Source organism: Protopterus annectens, chromosome 1.part0 (assembly GCF_019279795.1).
Source record: "Protopterus annectens isolate FY-2018-M chromosome 1.part0, PAN1.0, whole genome shotgun sequence".
NCBI lineage: Eukaryota > Metazoa > Chordata > Ceratodontiformes > Protopteridae > Protopterus > Protopterus annectens.
Genome location: NC_056725.1, coordinates 801,111,177 through 801,128,985, shown reverse-complemented (window position 1 = coordinate 801,128,985; position 17,809 = coordinate 801,111,177). Strand labels below are relative to the sequence as shown.

The 17,809-nt window shown below is 42.6% G+C and overlaps 1 protein-coding gene across 1 annotated transcript in view; it reads right to left on the bottom strand.

The window, feature by feature from the left end:
• The window catches only part of LOC122795116 (dapper homolog 2-like), a 172,991-nt gene that overhangs the window by 82,009 nt on the left and 73,173 nt on the right, over nt 1-17,809 (bottom strand). The window contains exon 3 of the mRNA XM_044063661.1: nt 14,861-15,145. Within this exon, the coding sequence (XP_043919596.1) occupies nt 14,861-15,145 (285 nt within the window). The remainder of the gene's footprint in view (nt 1-14,860; nt 15,146-17,809) is intronic.

The window sequence follows — 17,809 nt, the reverse complement described above, 5'->3', positions numbered from 1 at the left end:
AGTTTACTGCAATATCTGTATATAAGATTTTGGTATACGAGTTTAGAACAGTATCGGTTTGAGCTTAGTACTATCTCTGTATACACATCCTACCTTTATTCCTAGACTTTAGCTAGATATTGACAGATCTGTTCATTACTATATTTCATATTGTATGTATAGCTAACGTTTGCTGCAGTATGTATTACTTGCTATTGTATGTATATTCAATTGTACTTCATGTACTCTGCTGCTCATTTATTGTTCTGTGGAGCTTTTCTCCCCGGGCCTCCACTGAAAAAGGACCTGTGTCCAGCTGGATTTTCCCGGTAAACAAAAATAAATAAAGCAAGTAAGAAAGTAAATCAATCAATCAAATCTACTGTTACTTGGGTCTTCTTCAGATATTTAGTAATTTTAGCCATAAAAGCTTGATTAAGGATTCACTGTGGTGAAAATAGGAAAGTATTTCTGCAGTAAAGCATACAATCCTATTACAAGTTAGCTGAAGTCTGTGGGACACAGCTATGAGAAGCATAGAGAAGAAAAGGGCCGCAGAAAAGCAAGGGCTATAGCTGCTCTGGAATTTTTGGTCATAAAGGCCCTCATCCTATATGTAACAAGACAAGCCTCTGTCGTTTCTAAGGACATGGCTTGAGTCCAGTGCTCAAGATGACCTGCTTTGCATATTTAATGTGAGCTAATGATCTACACAGGGGGTTTATATTATAATACCGAAAATCCTTTTAAGCGAATGTGAAAACACTGACATGTACTGAGCGAAACACGATTATGTCAAACGTACTAAACCGCAAAATCCAAAATGTCGAAGTGTCATGGTTGGCCCATCTGCGGTACAGCTCCGTAAGGTAAGTGTTTGACAGTTATGGACCTTAGGGTTAGGGTGTGGGTTAAGGTAAGTGCATAGATAGGTAGTGTATGTAAGGTTTAGTGTAGGGTTAGAATTAGGGTTTTGTTAAATGTATGTGTGTGGATTATTTGTTTTGTTTTGGTATATCGCTGTAGGGTAAGTGTGCGATAGTTACGGACCTTAGGGTTAGGGTGCGGGTTAAGGTACGTGCATAGATAGTAATGTATGTAAGGTTTAGTGTAGGGTTAGACGTAGGGTTTTGGTGCTTTACTTTAGGGTTAGAAGTAGGGTTTTGGTTGGTGTATGTATGTGGTTTATTTATTTTGTTTGGGTAGGCAGTATATAGTGGGAGGTAGAGTTGGCCGACTATGGGGATTTGACTTTTTGTATTTCACGGTTTAGTACGTTCGGCATATTCGCGGTTCGTGCAATATGTGTCTGTGTTTTCGTGTTTGCTTAAATGGATTTTCACTATTATAATATAGACCCCCCCCCACAGAGGTAATAAGCAAGTCAGAAGCAGGAAGCATTTTAACTAACTGTTCAGAACTTCTCACAATGTCCACATGTTTGTCTCATATTTTTGGTATGTTCCCCATAAAATTAGTTGTTTTCTGGCAATCAGTGAGGACTGAAGTTATTAAATAACAATAGACATTTGAGTTTCAAATTTCATATCCTTCAGAAAATACAATCTTACACAAAGCCTATTATTCTAAGTTTATAAGAACAATATTTAAAATCCATCCCTCATTTGGGGTCTTTGTTCTCCCATTATTTTTAGAATTGTCCAGAATTCTTCTACTTATAGGTGGAGAGGTATTATTGGACAAGAGGTCCAAAACAGCATGCATTTCATTTTTAGGATATTTATGACCAGGCCCATATAAGACAACAAGGAATTAAGAGAGCTAAATCCTTGCTAAAGTACTGACTATAAATAGGACCGACATATTAAAGGCTGAACAAAGCAGTGTCCACTAATCAGCATACCAAGTTATTCTGGCAGCACCATATGTTGTCACATGTCATGTGGGTCAAGCATTGAACCCTTCTGAAACACCTACAGAGACTGCCAGATGGTGGGGGTGGCACTATCCCATCTGACAGCCTAATATTTAGGCAGCAAGATAGATGTTGAACCACTGGGTACTATATGCAAAAGTCCAGTCACACGCTTTGGAGTTAGTAGTTGTCGGTATTAGAAACATTTGTTAAATCAAGCAGCAAGTGCCGATAAGTCTGACATACTACTTAGAATCCTTTCACTGTTTCAGTTAGTTACTGTTGGTAATTTTCTTGCTTTTGTTAGGAACCTAAAGTGCCTTTGTAATTAACTTCCCCTCCCCCACTCATTCCCTCTGTCACAGGTGTGAGGCTTCCTTGTCATTCTTTGACTCTGCAGGCTACACATTTGTGACTCGCAGCTCACAATGACAGAGGCTGTAATCAGTCCCCCAGGAACTATGTGGGCCTCAGTGAAGCTTTGTTTTTTTTTTAAGCAAGTCAGGTCAGTCATTATTACTTGTTTTAAGTGGAACAAGTCTCATCCAGCACCAACACACTGTTAGGGATCTAGGGATCTCTGCTACAGTTGCTCCTACTACATAGTATTTCCAGTTATGGCGTTGTGCATAGAATTTTTACAAAATCCCAAAAAGGGAAGGCATCTCTGATGAATATTAGCAAAAAACTATGGGCACTCATAAAATTGTCTAAGGCCAGCTTAGAGAGAAAAATTGCACAGGACACTAAGGATAATCACAAGGCTTTCTTTAGTTATGTTAGGAAACTGGGTGGGAATTCCCAGATATGCTCAGAATTAGTCCAAAATTACAAAAAATACACCGAACCCACAGACATTGCCAACATCCTAGCCGACAGGTTCAGCGCAAACTCCCCCCCCCACCAAAAGGGCAAATATCTATCCCAGCAGAGTGCTGCCCCCATGACATCTCAGATGCTCAGGTATGAGCCGCCCTCTCCAAAGCAAAAAACACAGCATCAATGGGACCAGACGGTGTCCCGGGCTGCGTCCTACATGAACTCCAAGAAGAGCTAAACCCAAACATAAAACTACTGTTCAGTCTCAGCCTTACTACAGGATATGTACCCAAAGAGTGGCATACAGCAACGGTGGTCCCTATCCACAAAGGTGGTGCCTCAACGGATCCTGGAAACTATCGCCCCATAAGCCTGACTAGCTTGGTCTGCAAAGCTATGGAAAGGATCATCATGGACCTTATAAATAAAGATATTGGGGACCTACAGACACTGGATCCTACCCAGTTCGGCTTTGTTAAGGGCAGATCCTGCCTCTTAAACCTGGTCGATTTCTTTGAAACAGTCACCAAGGCCATTGACGAGGGGAAGGTGGTCCACACAGCCTACCTGGACCTCACAAAAGCCTTCGATACAATACCCCACTCGGGCATTATAGATAAGCTCACCAGCTTAAATATAAACCCCTATGTCACTAGATGGGTTGCAAACTGGCTCAAGGACAGAACCCACATGGTTAGAATTGCTGGAGCCATGTCAGACTCCAAACCAGTTACAAGTGGCGTCCCACAAGGCTCATTCCTGGGACCTCTCTTGTTCGATATATATTTCTCAGAGGTACAGGCCAACATGGAAGGACTGTGGCTGACCAAGTTCGCAGATGACTGCAAACTGGGCGACATAATGGACTCTCCAGCCGACACAAGCATCCTCCAAAAGGGCCTCATAGAAACAGACAACTGGTGCCAGAGCCATGGCCTCAAGCTAAACGCCAAAAAGTGTACAGTCATCCCCTTTGACAAAAACAGAGTGCCCACAAATTACCACATAAGTGGTAATCCATTAAGTACGGAAGAAGTAATTAGGGACCTGGGAAACCAAGTTGATAGCAATCTCTCATTTGACAACCACGTGGCCAAAGTGGTTAGAAAAACATTTTATATAGCCCACCTAATCATGAAGGGATTCACATCTAGATCAGGGGAGGTCATCGTGCCTCTTTACTCATCCCTCATCAGGCCCATAATTGAGTACAATGCCCCTTTTGGGATGTACCTTACCAGACACCTGCAGCAACTGGAAAGACCCCCAAAAGTACCTCACCAAGAGGATCAAAGGGCTCAAACAGATGCCATATGCTGCCCGGTTAAAGAAACTCCAGCTCTACTCAGTGGCATACTGCCTGCTCAGAGGCGATCTGTGCCTGACGTATAAAGCCATGTCCAACCCGGAATTAATGGACATGCTGCACCTCAGAAAATCCAAATCCCATCGAGCTACGCTCGAGAGACTTGAACCTCAGCACTGAAATAAATAGGATATGCTGGAGGAACAGATTCATAACCCAGAGGCTCCCTTCACTCTGGAATAAAATCCCAGTCCAGGTTAGGCAGAGTCCCTCATTGACTCTCTTCAAGAGGAATCTTGATGAGTGGATGGGAGATCGTAGATTTACTCCGGGTATCACTTCTGTGTCACTGTTAGACAGAGGCACAGTATACTAACCTCAAAAAAGGGCATAGCAAAATTAATTTAAAATGGGTGGCGAAAGCCAAACACACTCTGGCTAGGCTTATAAATGCCCTAGGGCAGATTGCCTAGTATGAACCTATGAACCTATGAACAATGAGACCACTACTACAAAATTATACAACTTTGTCCAGACTCTCAGACTCTGCCTCGTTGGTCAGCTAAAATCAACATGGTAGAACACAAAGCTGATCTCATCTAACCTTCAAAATGTTCCTAAAATTTCAAAACAACGTGTTGACAAAGCTCTAAGCTATACTCCTATCAGAAACTAGAAGACTTTGGCAGCACTTGCCCTTGGTAGTTTAACTTTAACTAGTTTTCCCTAATTTATATAAAAATATCTACAAGACCAAAGGGAATATATAAGCCCTTTTGTCATCTAATGTCCCCTGCACCACTGCTGACAAGGTGGCTGGAAAGTTTGCTTATGTTTACAAAACTTTTGGCTTTCACTCTTGCAGGGATGAAATTTAATGTGGTAGTGTGGCTGAGTGGTCAAATGTCCTGAATTAAGGCAGCAGTGTATTTTTGAGACAGGGGTTAATATCCCACCCTTGCTAGCTTTTGCCTGGCAGTTAGCACACAGGATTAAGGCTATGAGCTGTGAAAGTACAGTTGTGTACACTTACCATAAATGTAGATGTTCAAGTGTATTCACTGTTGCAGTCATTTGGGTTATCTGCCTGCTGGTAGCCTTCAGCCAGCCTGAATACCAGAGGCTTGGATTCCTGTGTCGGATGCTGCCTCTTCTTCCATGATGTCAGGACATCAGGGGTATAAAACATGCAGCCGATGCCATTACATCAGTTTTTCTTGCCCCAGATGTCAGGTGCCCCCATAATGGGAAGCAATTATATGTTATGTTACACCTCCAACAAAAAGTAAATACACCAGAAAGCTCAAACACATCAAACAAGAAGGAAAGGTAGAGCCAAGAGAAGTCAGGGGGCTGGAGGGAGTGTAACCAGGACTGCAACAGTGAATTCACTCGAACATCTACATTTATGGTAAGTGTACACAACTGTACTATGTTCTTCGTGTTTCACTGTTGCAGTCATTACATTTGGGTAGATTCCCAAAGCTAAGGAAGGGAGGAGGAAGTTAGCATTAGGACCAGCTATTAAGCCCTGCAGTACTGCAGTGGAAAAAACAGCTCTGGATTTAGAAAAAATAGGCATGTGGTAATGCTTGGTGAAGGTATGAACAGAGCTCCAGGTAGCAGCTTCTAGGATGTCCCTGGTAGTGACCCTTCTGAGAAAGGCTGTAGAGGTAGAAGCAGCCCTGGTGGAATGTGATCTTATCCCCTGTGGGGTAGGTTTTCCATGGTGCTTATAGCAGAAATGAATGCAATGGGCTATCCATTTAGAAATGGTTTGCTTTGAATTGGCCTTCCCCTCTGCCCCTGAAGCAAAGCCAACTAGCAGCTGTTCAGATTTTCTGAGAGGCTTTGTCCTGGCCAAATAAAATCGAAGTTGTCTGTGCACATCCAAAGAGTGCAGAATTCATTCTCCTTTGTTTTGCGGATTAGGAAAAAATGTAGGCAAATGATTGGACTGATTTAGGGCCACACTAGACACCACCTTGGGCATAAAGGAAGAATTGGGCCTGAGGGAAACCCTGTCTGCATGGAAGATAATGAAGGGCTCCACTGCCATGAGGGCCTGTAATTCAGACACTCTTCTTGCCGAAGTGATGGCAAGAAGGAAGGCTGTTTTCCAAGAAAGGAATTTCAATTCTGCAGTTGCAGCTGGTTCAAATGGAGGGAGAGTGAGTTTTTCCAATACAAAGTTAAGGTCCCATGCTGGAGTAGAGGCTCGCCTGGGGGGGGGGGTTTAAATGTTTAGCCCCTCTAAGGAATTGCTTTAACAGGGGATGAGAGAAGAGGGGAGGTTCAGTATTATAATATGCTGAAATTTGCAGAGGCATGAATTTTAATTGACGAGAAGGATAGGCCCTTATGGGGCATTTCTGTTAAGTACTGATGAATATGAGGTAAACTGGGAACCGTAGTGCCCATACCCTGGGTTTGGCTCCAGGAACAGTATCTTTTCCACTTTTCAGCATAGGATTTTCTAGTACTAGGTCTCCTTGCTTCCAGAATGACCTCTAGCACCTGCTTACTGAGGGATGCTATTGGAGAGCTCAAGGAATTAGCCAGGCTGCAAGGTTCAGGGTTTGAAGCTGAGGGTGCAGAATCTGGGCCACCTGCTGGGACAGCAGGGAAGGTGTCTGAGGTAGGTGCCATGGATCCAGCAGTATCATGCTTGGCAAGAGGGGGTACCAGTGCTGACGAGGCCAGTCTGGTGCAATAAGTATTGTCCTTGGTTTGCCTTGTTTGATCTTTAGCATAACCTTCGAGAGGAGAGGCAGAGGGGGAAAGGCATAGACTGAGAGGCTTTCCCAGGTAAAGGACAGGGCATCCACTTTCCAAGCTTGACTTTGGGGAATCCTTGTGCAGAATTTGTCCAATTGGTAGTTCTGGGGGGAGGCACGCAGGTCTATCTCTGGAGTTCCCCATTTGTTCCTCAAGAGGTTGAATGTTTTTGGTTCCAGTTTCCATTCGTGTGGGTCCATGAGATTTCTACTTAGGTCATCTGTCAGTGAATTTAGCTTGCCTGAAAGGAATTGAGTTTGCAGGTGCACTTGGTAGCTCAAGGCTGTGTTCCACAGAGCCATGGCTAGTCTGCAGAGCGGGTACGAGTGGGCTCCCCCTGCTTGTTTATGTACCACATAACTGTGGTGTTGTCTGTCTTTACCAATCATTGTCCTGGAAGGATGTGGTCCTTGAAAGCTGTCAGGGAATTCTGTACAGCTAACATTTCTTTTTGGTTGATATGCAGATGCATCTGACTCAGGTTCCATTTGCCCTGAATGCACCGCCCTGCCAAGTGAGCCCCCCATGCATAGTCTGATGAGTCTGTAGTCAGGGTTTGGGTGGCAGGGGGTAGAATGAAAGGGAGCCCCTCGTTGAGGTGGCAGGCCTCTGCCCACCAAAGGAACTCTGTCTTTATACAAGGAATGATAGGAATCATTGATTCCAGGTCCTGAGAATGTTGACACCATAGGCTCTTTAGATACCATTGTAGTTTCCTCATATGCAGTCTTGCATATGGAATTAGTAGAATGCAAGAGGCCATGAACCCCAGGGCTTGCAGGATTTTCCTTGCAGATAGCTGGGTCTTTGTGGCCAGTAGGCTGTCAAACTTGTTTTTCTGGCGTCAGGTAAGCCATCTGGGAAGTTGTGTTCAAGCTTGCTCCCAGGAATACAATTTGTTGGCAGGGTACTAGATGAGATTTCTTTTCATTTATGGTGCCCCCCAGTGAGGTTAGCAGTTTCTTTACAAATGCCAGATGTTTTAATAGCATGTCCTGGTTTTCTGCCTGAATCAGACAATCATCCAGGTATTGGGTATATTTGAATATTTCTCTGCCTGCAAAATGCAATGGCTGGAGCTAGACACTTTGTGAATACCCTGGGTGCAGTAGATAAGCCAAAGGGAAGTGCAGAGAACTGATAGAGCATGGAGTCTGCTCTGAAGCATAGGTATTTCCTGCAAGATTCCCTTATTGGAATGTGCAGGTAAGCTTCCTTTAAGTCTAAGGTTGCCAACCAGGCATCTTTGCCTATCATATGAAGCAGCTGTTGAAGTGTTAGCATTTTGAAATTTGGGATTACCAAAAAGGTGTTTAGAATAGAGAGGTCCAGGACAGGATGCCTGGAGCTGTCTTTTCTGGGTACCATAGGTTCATAGGTAGGTACTAGGCTATGCATTTATAAGCCTAGCCAGAATGTGTTGGCTTTCGCCACACTCTTAGATTAATTCCCTGGGCCTCTGTCCAGCAGAGCCACTGAAGTGATCCCTGGGGTTTCCCATCCACTCGTCAAGGTTTCTTTTGAAGAGCGTTAGTGAGGAGCTATGCCTAATGTAGATTGGAATCTTGTTCCAAAGCATGGGAAGTCTCTGGGACAGGAATCTATCCCTCCAGCACATCCTATTTATTGCTGTAGTGAGGTTTAGGTCCCTACAGCATGTGGCTCAAGGGGATAAGTTTTCTTTAGGTGAAGCATGTCCATCAATTCAGGGATGGACATGGCCTTGTATGTCAGGCAGAGATCACCTCTGAGTAGGCAGTATGCAACCGAGTACAGCTGGAGTTTCTTCAGTTGAGCAGCATAGGACATCTGTTTGAGGCCAGTGATCCTCTTGGTGAGGTACTTCTGTGGTCTTTCCAACTGTTGCAGGTGTCTTGTAAGGTACATCCCAAATAGGGCAATGTACTCTATTATGAGGAAAAGTCTCGAGTAAAAACCTTGTTCCCTTTCTTCTGCTGGGACAGGTTGAATAGCCCTGATACTTAGAAGAGAGAGAGAGAGCCTGTTGTTGAGCCTCTGCTCACTGATTTGGGGGTAGGTCTGGCCGACCATTTGGGGTTGGTAAGGTGTGGAAGTGGAATCTGGATCCTTGGAAAACTATATTTAAAACCCATGAGTTCCCAATTTTTTGCATGCAGGGAGAGCTTTCCTCCTAAGGGAGCAGGCAGTTGAGCAGGGCTTGGAAGGGTTAAAGTTAAGTCATTGTGACATTTTTCCATAGGGGGTGTCTTACTACTTCCAGCTTTGGAAGTGGGAGCCCCCCACTGCTTAGGCCTGTGTGTAGCCTGAGACTGCAGCCTAGGTGGTCTGCTGTTCCTGGGTTTGAAATGAAGGCCTGGAAGAGACTGGAAAGGACCAATTCTTAGAAGGCCAATGCCTACTAAATCTGTGAGGCTGTACTTGCAGGAAATCTGTAACATTTTGCATAGATTTAGCTTTTTCCTCCATCTTTTTAAGGATGACTTCTGCTTTGTTGCCAAACAGGCGGTCTTGGTTTAAGGGAGCATCCAGTAATTTAGCTTTAACATGATCTGGCAAGTTTTGCTCCTTTAGCCAAGCATGCCTTCTAAGTACAGACCCAGTGACAGCAGCCCTGCAAGATGCTTCTAAAGAGTCAAAACCACATTGCAAAGTATGTTTGCCAACGTGTTCAGCAGAATGCATGAAATCCTGTAATTCTTTATGTTTAGCACAGTCAGAAATCAACATAATTTTCTGTTTAAGTAGTCTCATAATATGCGGCTGATACTTTAACATATGAAACTGGCAATTTAACGCCCTATGGCCAAAGTAGCAGAAGTGTGTATTTTCTTACCCCATCTGTCCAAGGCCCTGGAATCTCTATCAGAGGGGGTAGAGTTTTTGGCAGCAGTAGCCATAATGCCTTTTGGTACTTGGGGAAATGGTCTCTGGATCCGCAGTAGGAGTCTTGAAGAGGACCTTGTGAGAGTCAGGTGCTCTGTAATACCTGTCAGGTTTTTTGGGAGCTGGAGGTAAAGTGTCTGGGGCCAGGCTAGATTGTAAGAAGGCATCATCTACAATGTCCAGAACAGGAGGGATAGCTAAAGGCCTGTGTTGAAGGAGGAGTAAGAATTCCCTAAGCCTCTTTTTGGAGTCAAGAGTAATCCTGGCTTTCCCAGCGGAAATGCTCCCTAAGAGTGTGCAAGGTTTCACCGAAAGAAAAATCTTCTGGAGGGGAAGCAGAGGGAATGTAATCCTCTGCATCAGAATCCTCAAAGGTAGATAAGGGCAAAGCCTGGTAATCAGAAGAAACAGAAATTTCAGAATCCTGATCAGAAGAATTTGAAGGAAAATCAGTTCTAGGTCTCTTAGAGGGGGAAGGCTGGCTTCCCCTAATTAAAGTAATAAGGTCTTCAGCCATTTTAAGCATTTGTTTCTTAGGCATATGGGCCTGACCATGCGGTTTGGACATCGATTTTCTAGGCGTGGGTCGAGTTTTAGGCCTTGATGAAGAAGATGGCATCGGTTTGAAAAGCAAATCTGTAGGCCTGAATACACCCTCAGAAGCCAGTGCCTGCACAGCGGCTCAAGACCCATCCAAGGTAGAGACATCCGCAGGTTCCATATTCGAAGAAGCATCTCACAGCATACTGGACTCCGAATGGGTCTCAGTAGAGGCCTGCTAATCTGAAGTAGTGGGTATCAGGGGCTGCAAAAGTGCCTCACTGAGTATCGGTGAACTGGCGACTAGCTTAACGGAAACGTTGGCAGTTTTGGACCTATGCAGTCTGTCTCTGTCTTTATCTTTACTTTTTTTCGGAATATCAGTAGTCAGATGGCTTACCAAAGCCATTTCTGGATAGCTAAACAGAATACCAAATAATTTGCTGTGAAAATAGACAGACGAATAGTTCAGAGGTTGAATAAGGCACAAAACTGACAGCAAGGAATGTCGTGGTCTGGGCCTAAGCAAGGAATGCAGTACGAATGAAAATCTTTATGGAGGTATTTGCTTTCCACTGGTAAGACAATTGTTAACTTTTACTGACATCGGTTAAGAGCAAGAAGAAGGAATCCCCAACGGGGTACTTAGCTTTTTTGAAGACTTTGGTTCTGAAACTTGAAAACGAAAATTTCAAGAGTCTGCTGACTGGCACTTGCGAACTGCTTCGGGCACCGCGTGGCAAGAAAGACTGATGTAATGGCGTTGGCTGCATGTTTTATACCCCTGATGACCTTATGTCATGGAAGAAGAGACAGCATCCGACGCAGGAATCCAAGACTCTGGTATTCAGGCTGGCTGAGGGCTACCTGCAGGCAGATAACCCACATGTAATGACTGCAACAGTGAAACACGAAGAACACTAAGCTACTTCCTGTGGCCCATGGTTTGATTCACACAGTGTTAATTTGCCTACTTTGTGACCTCGTGCATGACATTAAGTAGGAGTTTGGGGGTAATTGGGAAATTGGGATAGACTCCTCAATGGCTCTTTGCATATGCCTTCTCCACTAACCTAGGTCATGCCATAAATTTACTGGAGAACTCAGCCATAAATTTATTCTTGGCCTCAGGTACACAGACTGTGTTTTTCAGCTACTTTGCAAACGTAACCACTACACTAGCCCCAGTATTGACACAAAGTATCCCTTTTGTTACTTCTGCTAGCCACTTGTGCAGGCCCCCACCTATTTATCTAAGCAAATGTTGTCATATTTTTTCTTTTCTGCATTATTTTGTGGTAATGTTTTGTGTCTTAAGCTGTATACGTATACGTATATATATATATATATATATATATATATATATATATATATATATATATATATACACACACACACACACACAGACACACACACACACACACACACACATATATATATATATATATATATATACACACACACACACACACGTATATATATATATATATATATATATATATATAAATATAATTAGATAGATATGTGTGTGTGTGTGTGTGTGTGTGTGTGTGTGTGTGTCCTTGTGACTGTGGTTACTGTTTCTTAAGCTAAAGACCTATCTAGCAATGGTACTGATGGTATCACACTACAGAGTGCTGTCTTAATTATACATGCATTATAATATCATAGATTTAGTACTAGGCTAACTGCCCTTGTGGGTCATTTTAAACCTAAGCCAGTTACTCCATGTCAGAATCACACTGCGTACCTTGTGTTTGTAAGGTAAGCACCTTAACCATTATGCCAACCTTATCAAGTTAATAATTCCAAGAAAATGAACAAAACTCTACAATGAGAATTTGCATAAATATTTTCATATACACCTGTTCACCATGGTGACTACTAAAGGCTTAGGGAAACAGGGTTCCCCAATGCTATTCATACCTAAGCATGACAGAGGCCCTACGATGGTGTGTGTGTGTGTGTGTGGGGGGGGGGGGTAAATGCATAGGGATAGGGTAGTTTGGTGTCCAAGAAGAGAAAAGGGGATGGTGCTAAAGGGCTGTGCCTGTTGAACCAGGACACAGTTCAAGTACAAGGGATAAGCAGTAGCTTTTCTGGCTGGTCTCAGATGAAGGCTTCAATAAATGTTTAACCAGCTGTAGGGTTGTTGTAGTGTGAGGATGGGGGAGTGTATTACAGACATGCAAGCTGAAATGTTTGAGAAATGTACCTTTATAAAGGCAGATGTCAAATCTGAATTGAACACCTCACTCAAGTACTGCAAAGTCATGGCCACTGGTGCTGTACTAGGGCCCTGGTTCTTCAGAGGGTGAGCCTCTTCCACTTGGCTAATCAGATTTCCTTGTGAAGTTTCACCCAGGATACTTGAATGAAGAGGGAGAACCAATTCTGTCTGGTCCAAAGAGGTGCTATTAAGACCATCCTTTGCTCCTCTTTCTTTGCTTTCTGCATCAGTCTGGGGAGAAGGGGATCAGAGGAAATAGGCATCCACTACCCATGCTGTTTTTCTGTACTGCTTTGGAGCAGAATTTCCGGAGCCATTTGTTGTACAGGGATGCAAATGGATCGACTAAGACACTCCACCATAGACTTCAAATAGGATGGAATGTAGATTGCCCAAAGAGTCATCTAGAATTGGAGAGGTAGCTTCCAGGCAGTCAGGAACAGCCTGCACAAGGGGTAAGAATGAATCCCCTTGCATGGTGATGTATCACATTCTAACACTTTGTTGCCACCTGCAAAAACCCTTTCTTGCAAATGAGCTGGAAGGTCTTAAATGCCCAAATCAGAGCATTATTGGGCCTTAGATTTTTATTATTTTGTAAGCTTTTCTCCATTGACCTCCTCTGTTAAATAAATAATACTGTTATTTACATTTATATGCTTCCTTCTTTGAGATGCCCCTTATACCCTCCCTTCACTTTGAGGTTTGCATACACATCTGTAGTTAGTTGTAGTGGTGAGTTGGCTTGAAACCCCTCAGTGTATCAGAGGAGATGCCCTCCATGTCATCTATACAGTTGTTTTACAAATACTTGGGCCCCTTTCTCTAAACTGTAGAAACAGCTAGATTTTCTGGGGGCAAAGGATGTACTCTTAAAGGCTCCTTCCATCTCTTGTAAAGCTGGAAGAACAGGAATAGAGTTGTTCTTGTCTCTCATCAAAAGCTTTAGGTATCTTTTATGCAAGTCTGACATTTCCTTTGAAACCCAATTACAAAGTTCCTATGTTAGGTTTAGTCTCTTTCCAAAAATGTGTCCACAGGCAGGGAACAAAAGGACAGAAGATTTTTCAGCATCAGTATCATATCTTAGAGGAAACTACTCCTGTGAAGCACAGATGCGATCTGGTCCTTGTGCTCCTTCTCACAGACAATCAGGTGAGGGAGCTCTCTCTCTTACTGGGGCTGAGGTACTTGAGGTGCTGAGTTTAACTGCTGTAGAAAGAGGTGCACCAGACTTTTGCCAAGTAGAAAAACTGTTTGGCAAATTGACGGAATCTGAAAAGGGTTGGGGGTAGATGTCTGGGACAATGACATCTCAGGGCCCAATACCTAACCCAAAGGCACCAGGGCCTCAATATCTGGAGAAGTAGCTAGTTGATAAAACACAGGTTTATAGGTCATTATTAGGATTGCAGTCTAAGAGACCACTGCGGAGCCTAGTCCAATTTCCCAATTGCCCCAACGCACTGTCTGGTTAAGTGACTTGCTCAACGTAACACTTCAAGTAAATGAAGGTTGAGGGAATCAAACTATGAACCACAAGAAGCGGCTCTTTAACAGCTCACAGACGTAATCTTCTGGCCTAACTGCTATACTGATGCATAAGTCAAGAGACCAGCACCTGCTCCTTAGACATGGCAGGAATATTCTGAAGCGCTTTCCCATAGACTTGCATAATGTGCTTGCCTATTGTGGTGGCCACTGGTGTCTAGCTCTAATGCAGCAATGTTAACTGGAGAGGCTTGATAAACAGAACTCCACCATCAACCTCTCGCATGTTCATGTGCATGCAAACACACACAAAAACACACACACACACACACACACACACACACACACACACACACACACACACACACACACACACACACAAACACACACACAAACAAATTAGGATCACATTCCCAGACTTTGTTTTTTGTTTCTCCTAGTGTCTACCTCTCAACCTCTTAGAACAAAAAATCTGGACAAAGCCTAAAATAATGGGGGGACAAATAGGGACAGATTTTAAATATTGTTCTTACAAACTTAGAAAGTTGACAGAATAATAGGTTTTGCATTAGCATGAATTTTCTGAAGGATGTGGAGTCAAACTCAAATGTTTGTCATTATTTAATTACTTCAGTCCTCAGTTATTTACCAGAAAAGTACAGATTTTAGGAGGAACACACCAAAAATATGAGGCAAAAATTTGGACATTCTGAGAAAATCTGTACAGTTGAGAGGTATCATCATCATGCCAGGGTGAGGGACAGATCAACAAATGGTCCAAAACAGGCTGGCAATTTTAAGGTCAGAAGAAAACAGGGGTCAAAAATATACAGAAAAAAACATCCTCAAATGGAAACAGTTGCCTAGATCAAATGCTTCTTTACAGCAGCCTATTACTTGACATACATTTCTTTCATTCCTTCTCCATGCATTTATTTTGCCCAGTTTTGATTAAGTAAGAAGACATGATACCTACCAGTAGAAACTGGCCTCTGTTTGGGAGAGGACTGATTCAGAGGAAACTCTGGGCTTGTCCTTATTCTGCATCCAGCTCTGATGTGTACTCCTGGTTGGGAAGAGGTTAAATGAACTGTGGTTTCATCTGCTGACCGTGGTCTATAATCAAACATGCTGATCCTTGACCTCGTCTGGTGGGAGGATGGCAGGAGGCTATTGTGAGAAGATGACAAGCAGTCACTATAAACAGAAGAACACGAGTTGGACAGTGAACAGGACCCGCCATCACTCAGTTCATAGAAACCTGCCAAGAAAAATAACACAGCATTAGATTTCATATACCAAGGTAAAGATTTTTCAGCTTCAGCAATTCATAAAGTGAAGGATGATGTTTTCTTACAGTTATATAGCAGGTAAAAAAAGTCAGAAACATATGACAAAGGCTCCAGATATGACTTTCCAGGATATAAAATATGAAGCTTTACTATGCTGTTACAGTCTTTACGTACATGGAAGTATATGGCGTGCAAGACTGTCTGGAACTGTGTTCAGGCAATGTACCTGGTTTAAGATGATGTAAATAAAGTATCATGAATGGCAGGATCACGGAGAAGAAAGTTCAAACTAATCCCACTTGGAAATGCTACTTGACGTCAGTTCTCATCTTTATAATCCTAAATAATCCCAGATGCTGTCCAGCTCTCGGAAGCAAATTGAAAATTAAATCACCTCTTTACTCCTTAAAGACGATATAGTGAAGGAGGTAGCACTATTGCACTCCGTAGACTTAACATACTAAAGGCTGTGGCCAAGAAAAGTTTTCCTTGACTTGCAACAGCTAGCTAGAACCATCTTTTCTTAGATGTCTGTACAGTCTTACAACATCCAAGAATTCTAAAAAGTATTTTAGAAGCGTCTTGAAGACTCAAATATTTGTATCTGCTTTCATGATACAAGAGAACAACCACTGTAGCAAAGCAAAGTCAATACAACAGCTTCCTCACTGAAGTATTTCACATCAGTATATTACTCTGACTACAAAAGGAGACTTTACAAATAGTTGTTTGCCACAGCAGTTTTTTAAACATTTCTTCTTTTAAATTAAAACCCTTTATCAGATTTGTGTAAACTATTCTGTACAGAAGTATTTAAATGTTATCTACTGCATAAACCACTTTGCACAGTGTGTATTATTGATTGCTGTTACTATATTCGTTGTGTATGTAATCGTTACTATATTCGTTGTGTATGTAACCGTTACAATACTCAATATATATTTTGTCTATACTGTTGACACACTGCACAATGTAAAAGAAGACATATATGTAATGCTTCCTACTGTGTATCTAAATTGCTTTTGTGCCTGGACCATAAATCAGCCCACCTACCTAGTTATAAAAAAAAGCGTATGCAAAGAAATAAGAAATGGGCAGGCTGCCTTGCCATTATTAGGCCCGCAGTCTCCTTGCTATCATACATGTCTATGGAAAATGGCATAAAGCAGTCACCACTTCTGGCTTGATAGATAAGTACACTAATGATTGGCTTGTTGCAAGTTACAAGCAAATGTAGTACTCTAGTTGCCTTTCTTTCACCAAAGATGAACTCTGGAGGTCATATACTGCAGGAAGATGGCAGTAAACCACATATTCAATGTGAAGGTGGACAGTGATAAGATTTTATTCCTAAAGATCCTGCTAATAGTTGCAAGTGCTGAATCAAAGAAAGCAAGTCCGTGTGCTCTGTTGGAAGGATGTGAAGCACCACTTCATAAACAAGTCGATTCTCTTAATGTTTTATATTACCTGCACAAAAAGTCTCTAACCAGCAAGATGACAAACATGGAGTAGGCTTGGCAAATAGGTTACAAAAAAAGTCAGTATTGCTTTGATAAAAGGTAGCGGGACAGTAGCTTGATGGACTTGATCATTCAGCCTGTGGTTATTTTAGTTGAATGGCCTGTGCTGGTTACTCATCAGATGGGAAACAGACCAACGAACCTGAGCCAATACAGACAAGACATAGAAAAACAAAGGTAGTTCTGCATTCTGCATGTTGTACTCATGAATATTCACTACTTATTCAGTATACACAGCAAGAAGCCAGATGTCTGTAACATGGTGTGTTGATCCTATGTTAAGAGACCCAATCCTGTAAAGAAACATGTACTCTAATGGATGAAATGATCAGCTGATTGCTGCACGACACTACAACAGGACAGAAAATAGCAGCTCATGTACTCAACGACTGGGGAATTGCTAGTCTGTAGACACTCAGAATGTTGAGGGGTGGGAATATTACCAGGACTCAGAATGATATGACTTAGCATCAACCCCCCCCCCCCCATTTCGTACATGGGGTTGGGGTGTGACATCAACAATGACCATCACCTAGAGCCTGTGTTCACATCACTGGTTGGGACTGGGAAAAAAGCAGACCTACATATGTCAACACCTAAAGCATACTTTGAGTAGGTATTTCAGACAAGTTGTAGTTGACAACAGTATGACAAGCTTTTAATGGTATGGCTGCAGTTCACATGAGGTGACACTTGTGACTAGATAAGACCACTGCTAAAGCAGATGCAATATGCCCACAGTAAAAACAAGCTGAAGCAAAAAAAAAAAGGCTGACAAATGCATTCATTGTGTATGGAAGGGGAACTACATTTGGGCATGCACAAAGCTAGGAAGACAAATTACTCGGACATTAGCAGTGTTCAGGGAAGGAACACTGCTGTAGATGTCACAGAGTGTAACAGCTGCAAGTTTTATTCAATGGGTGCACTTAGGGCATTAATGAAGAAGAGTTTCAAAATGCATGCAGTGCTTCTGACAGCATTAACAGTAAAGTTGCAGCACATGTGTTTTCAGTACTAGAAGTATCACATTTTGAAACCTGCAATAGCTTTGGAACAGAAGGATGAGGCATAAAGGCTACACAGTTCAAGCATCAAAAAACAGCGGCT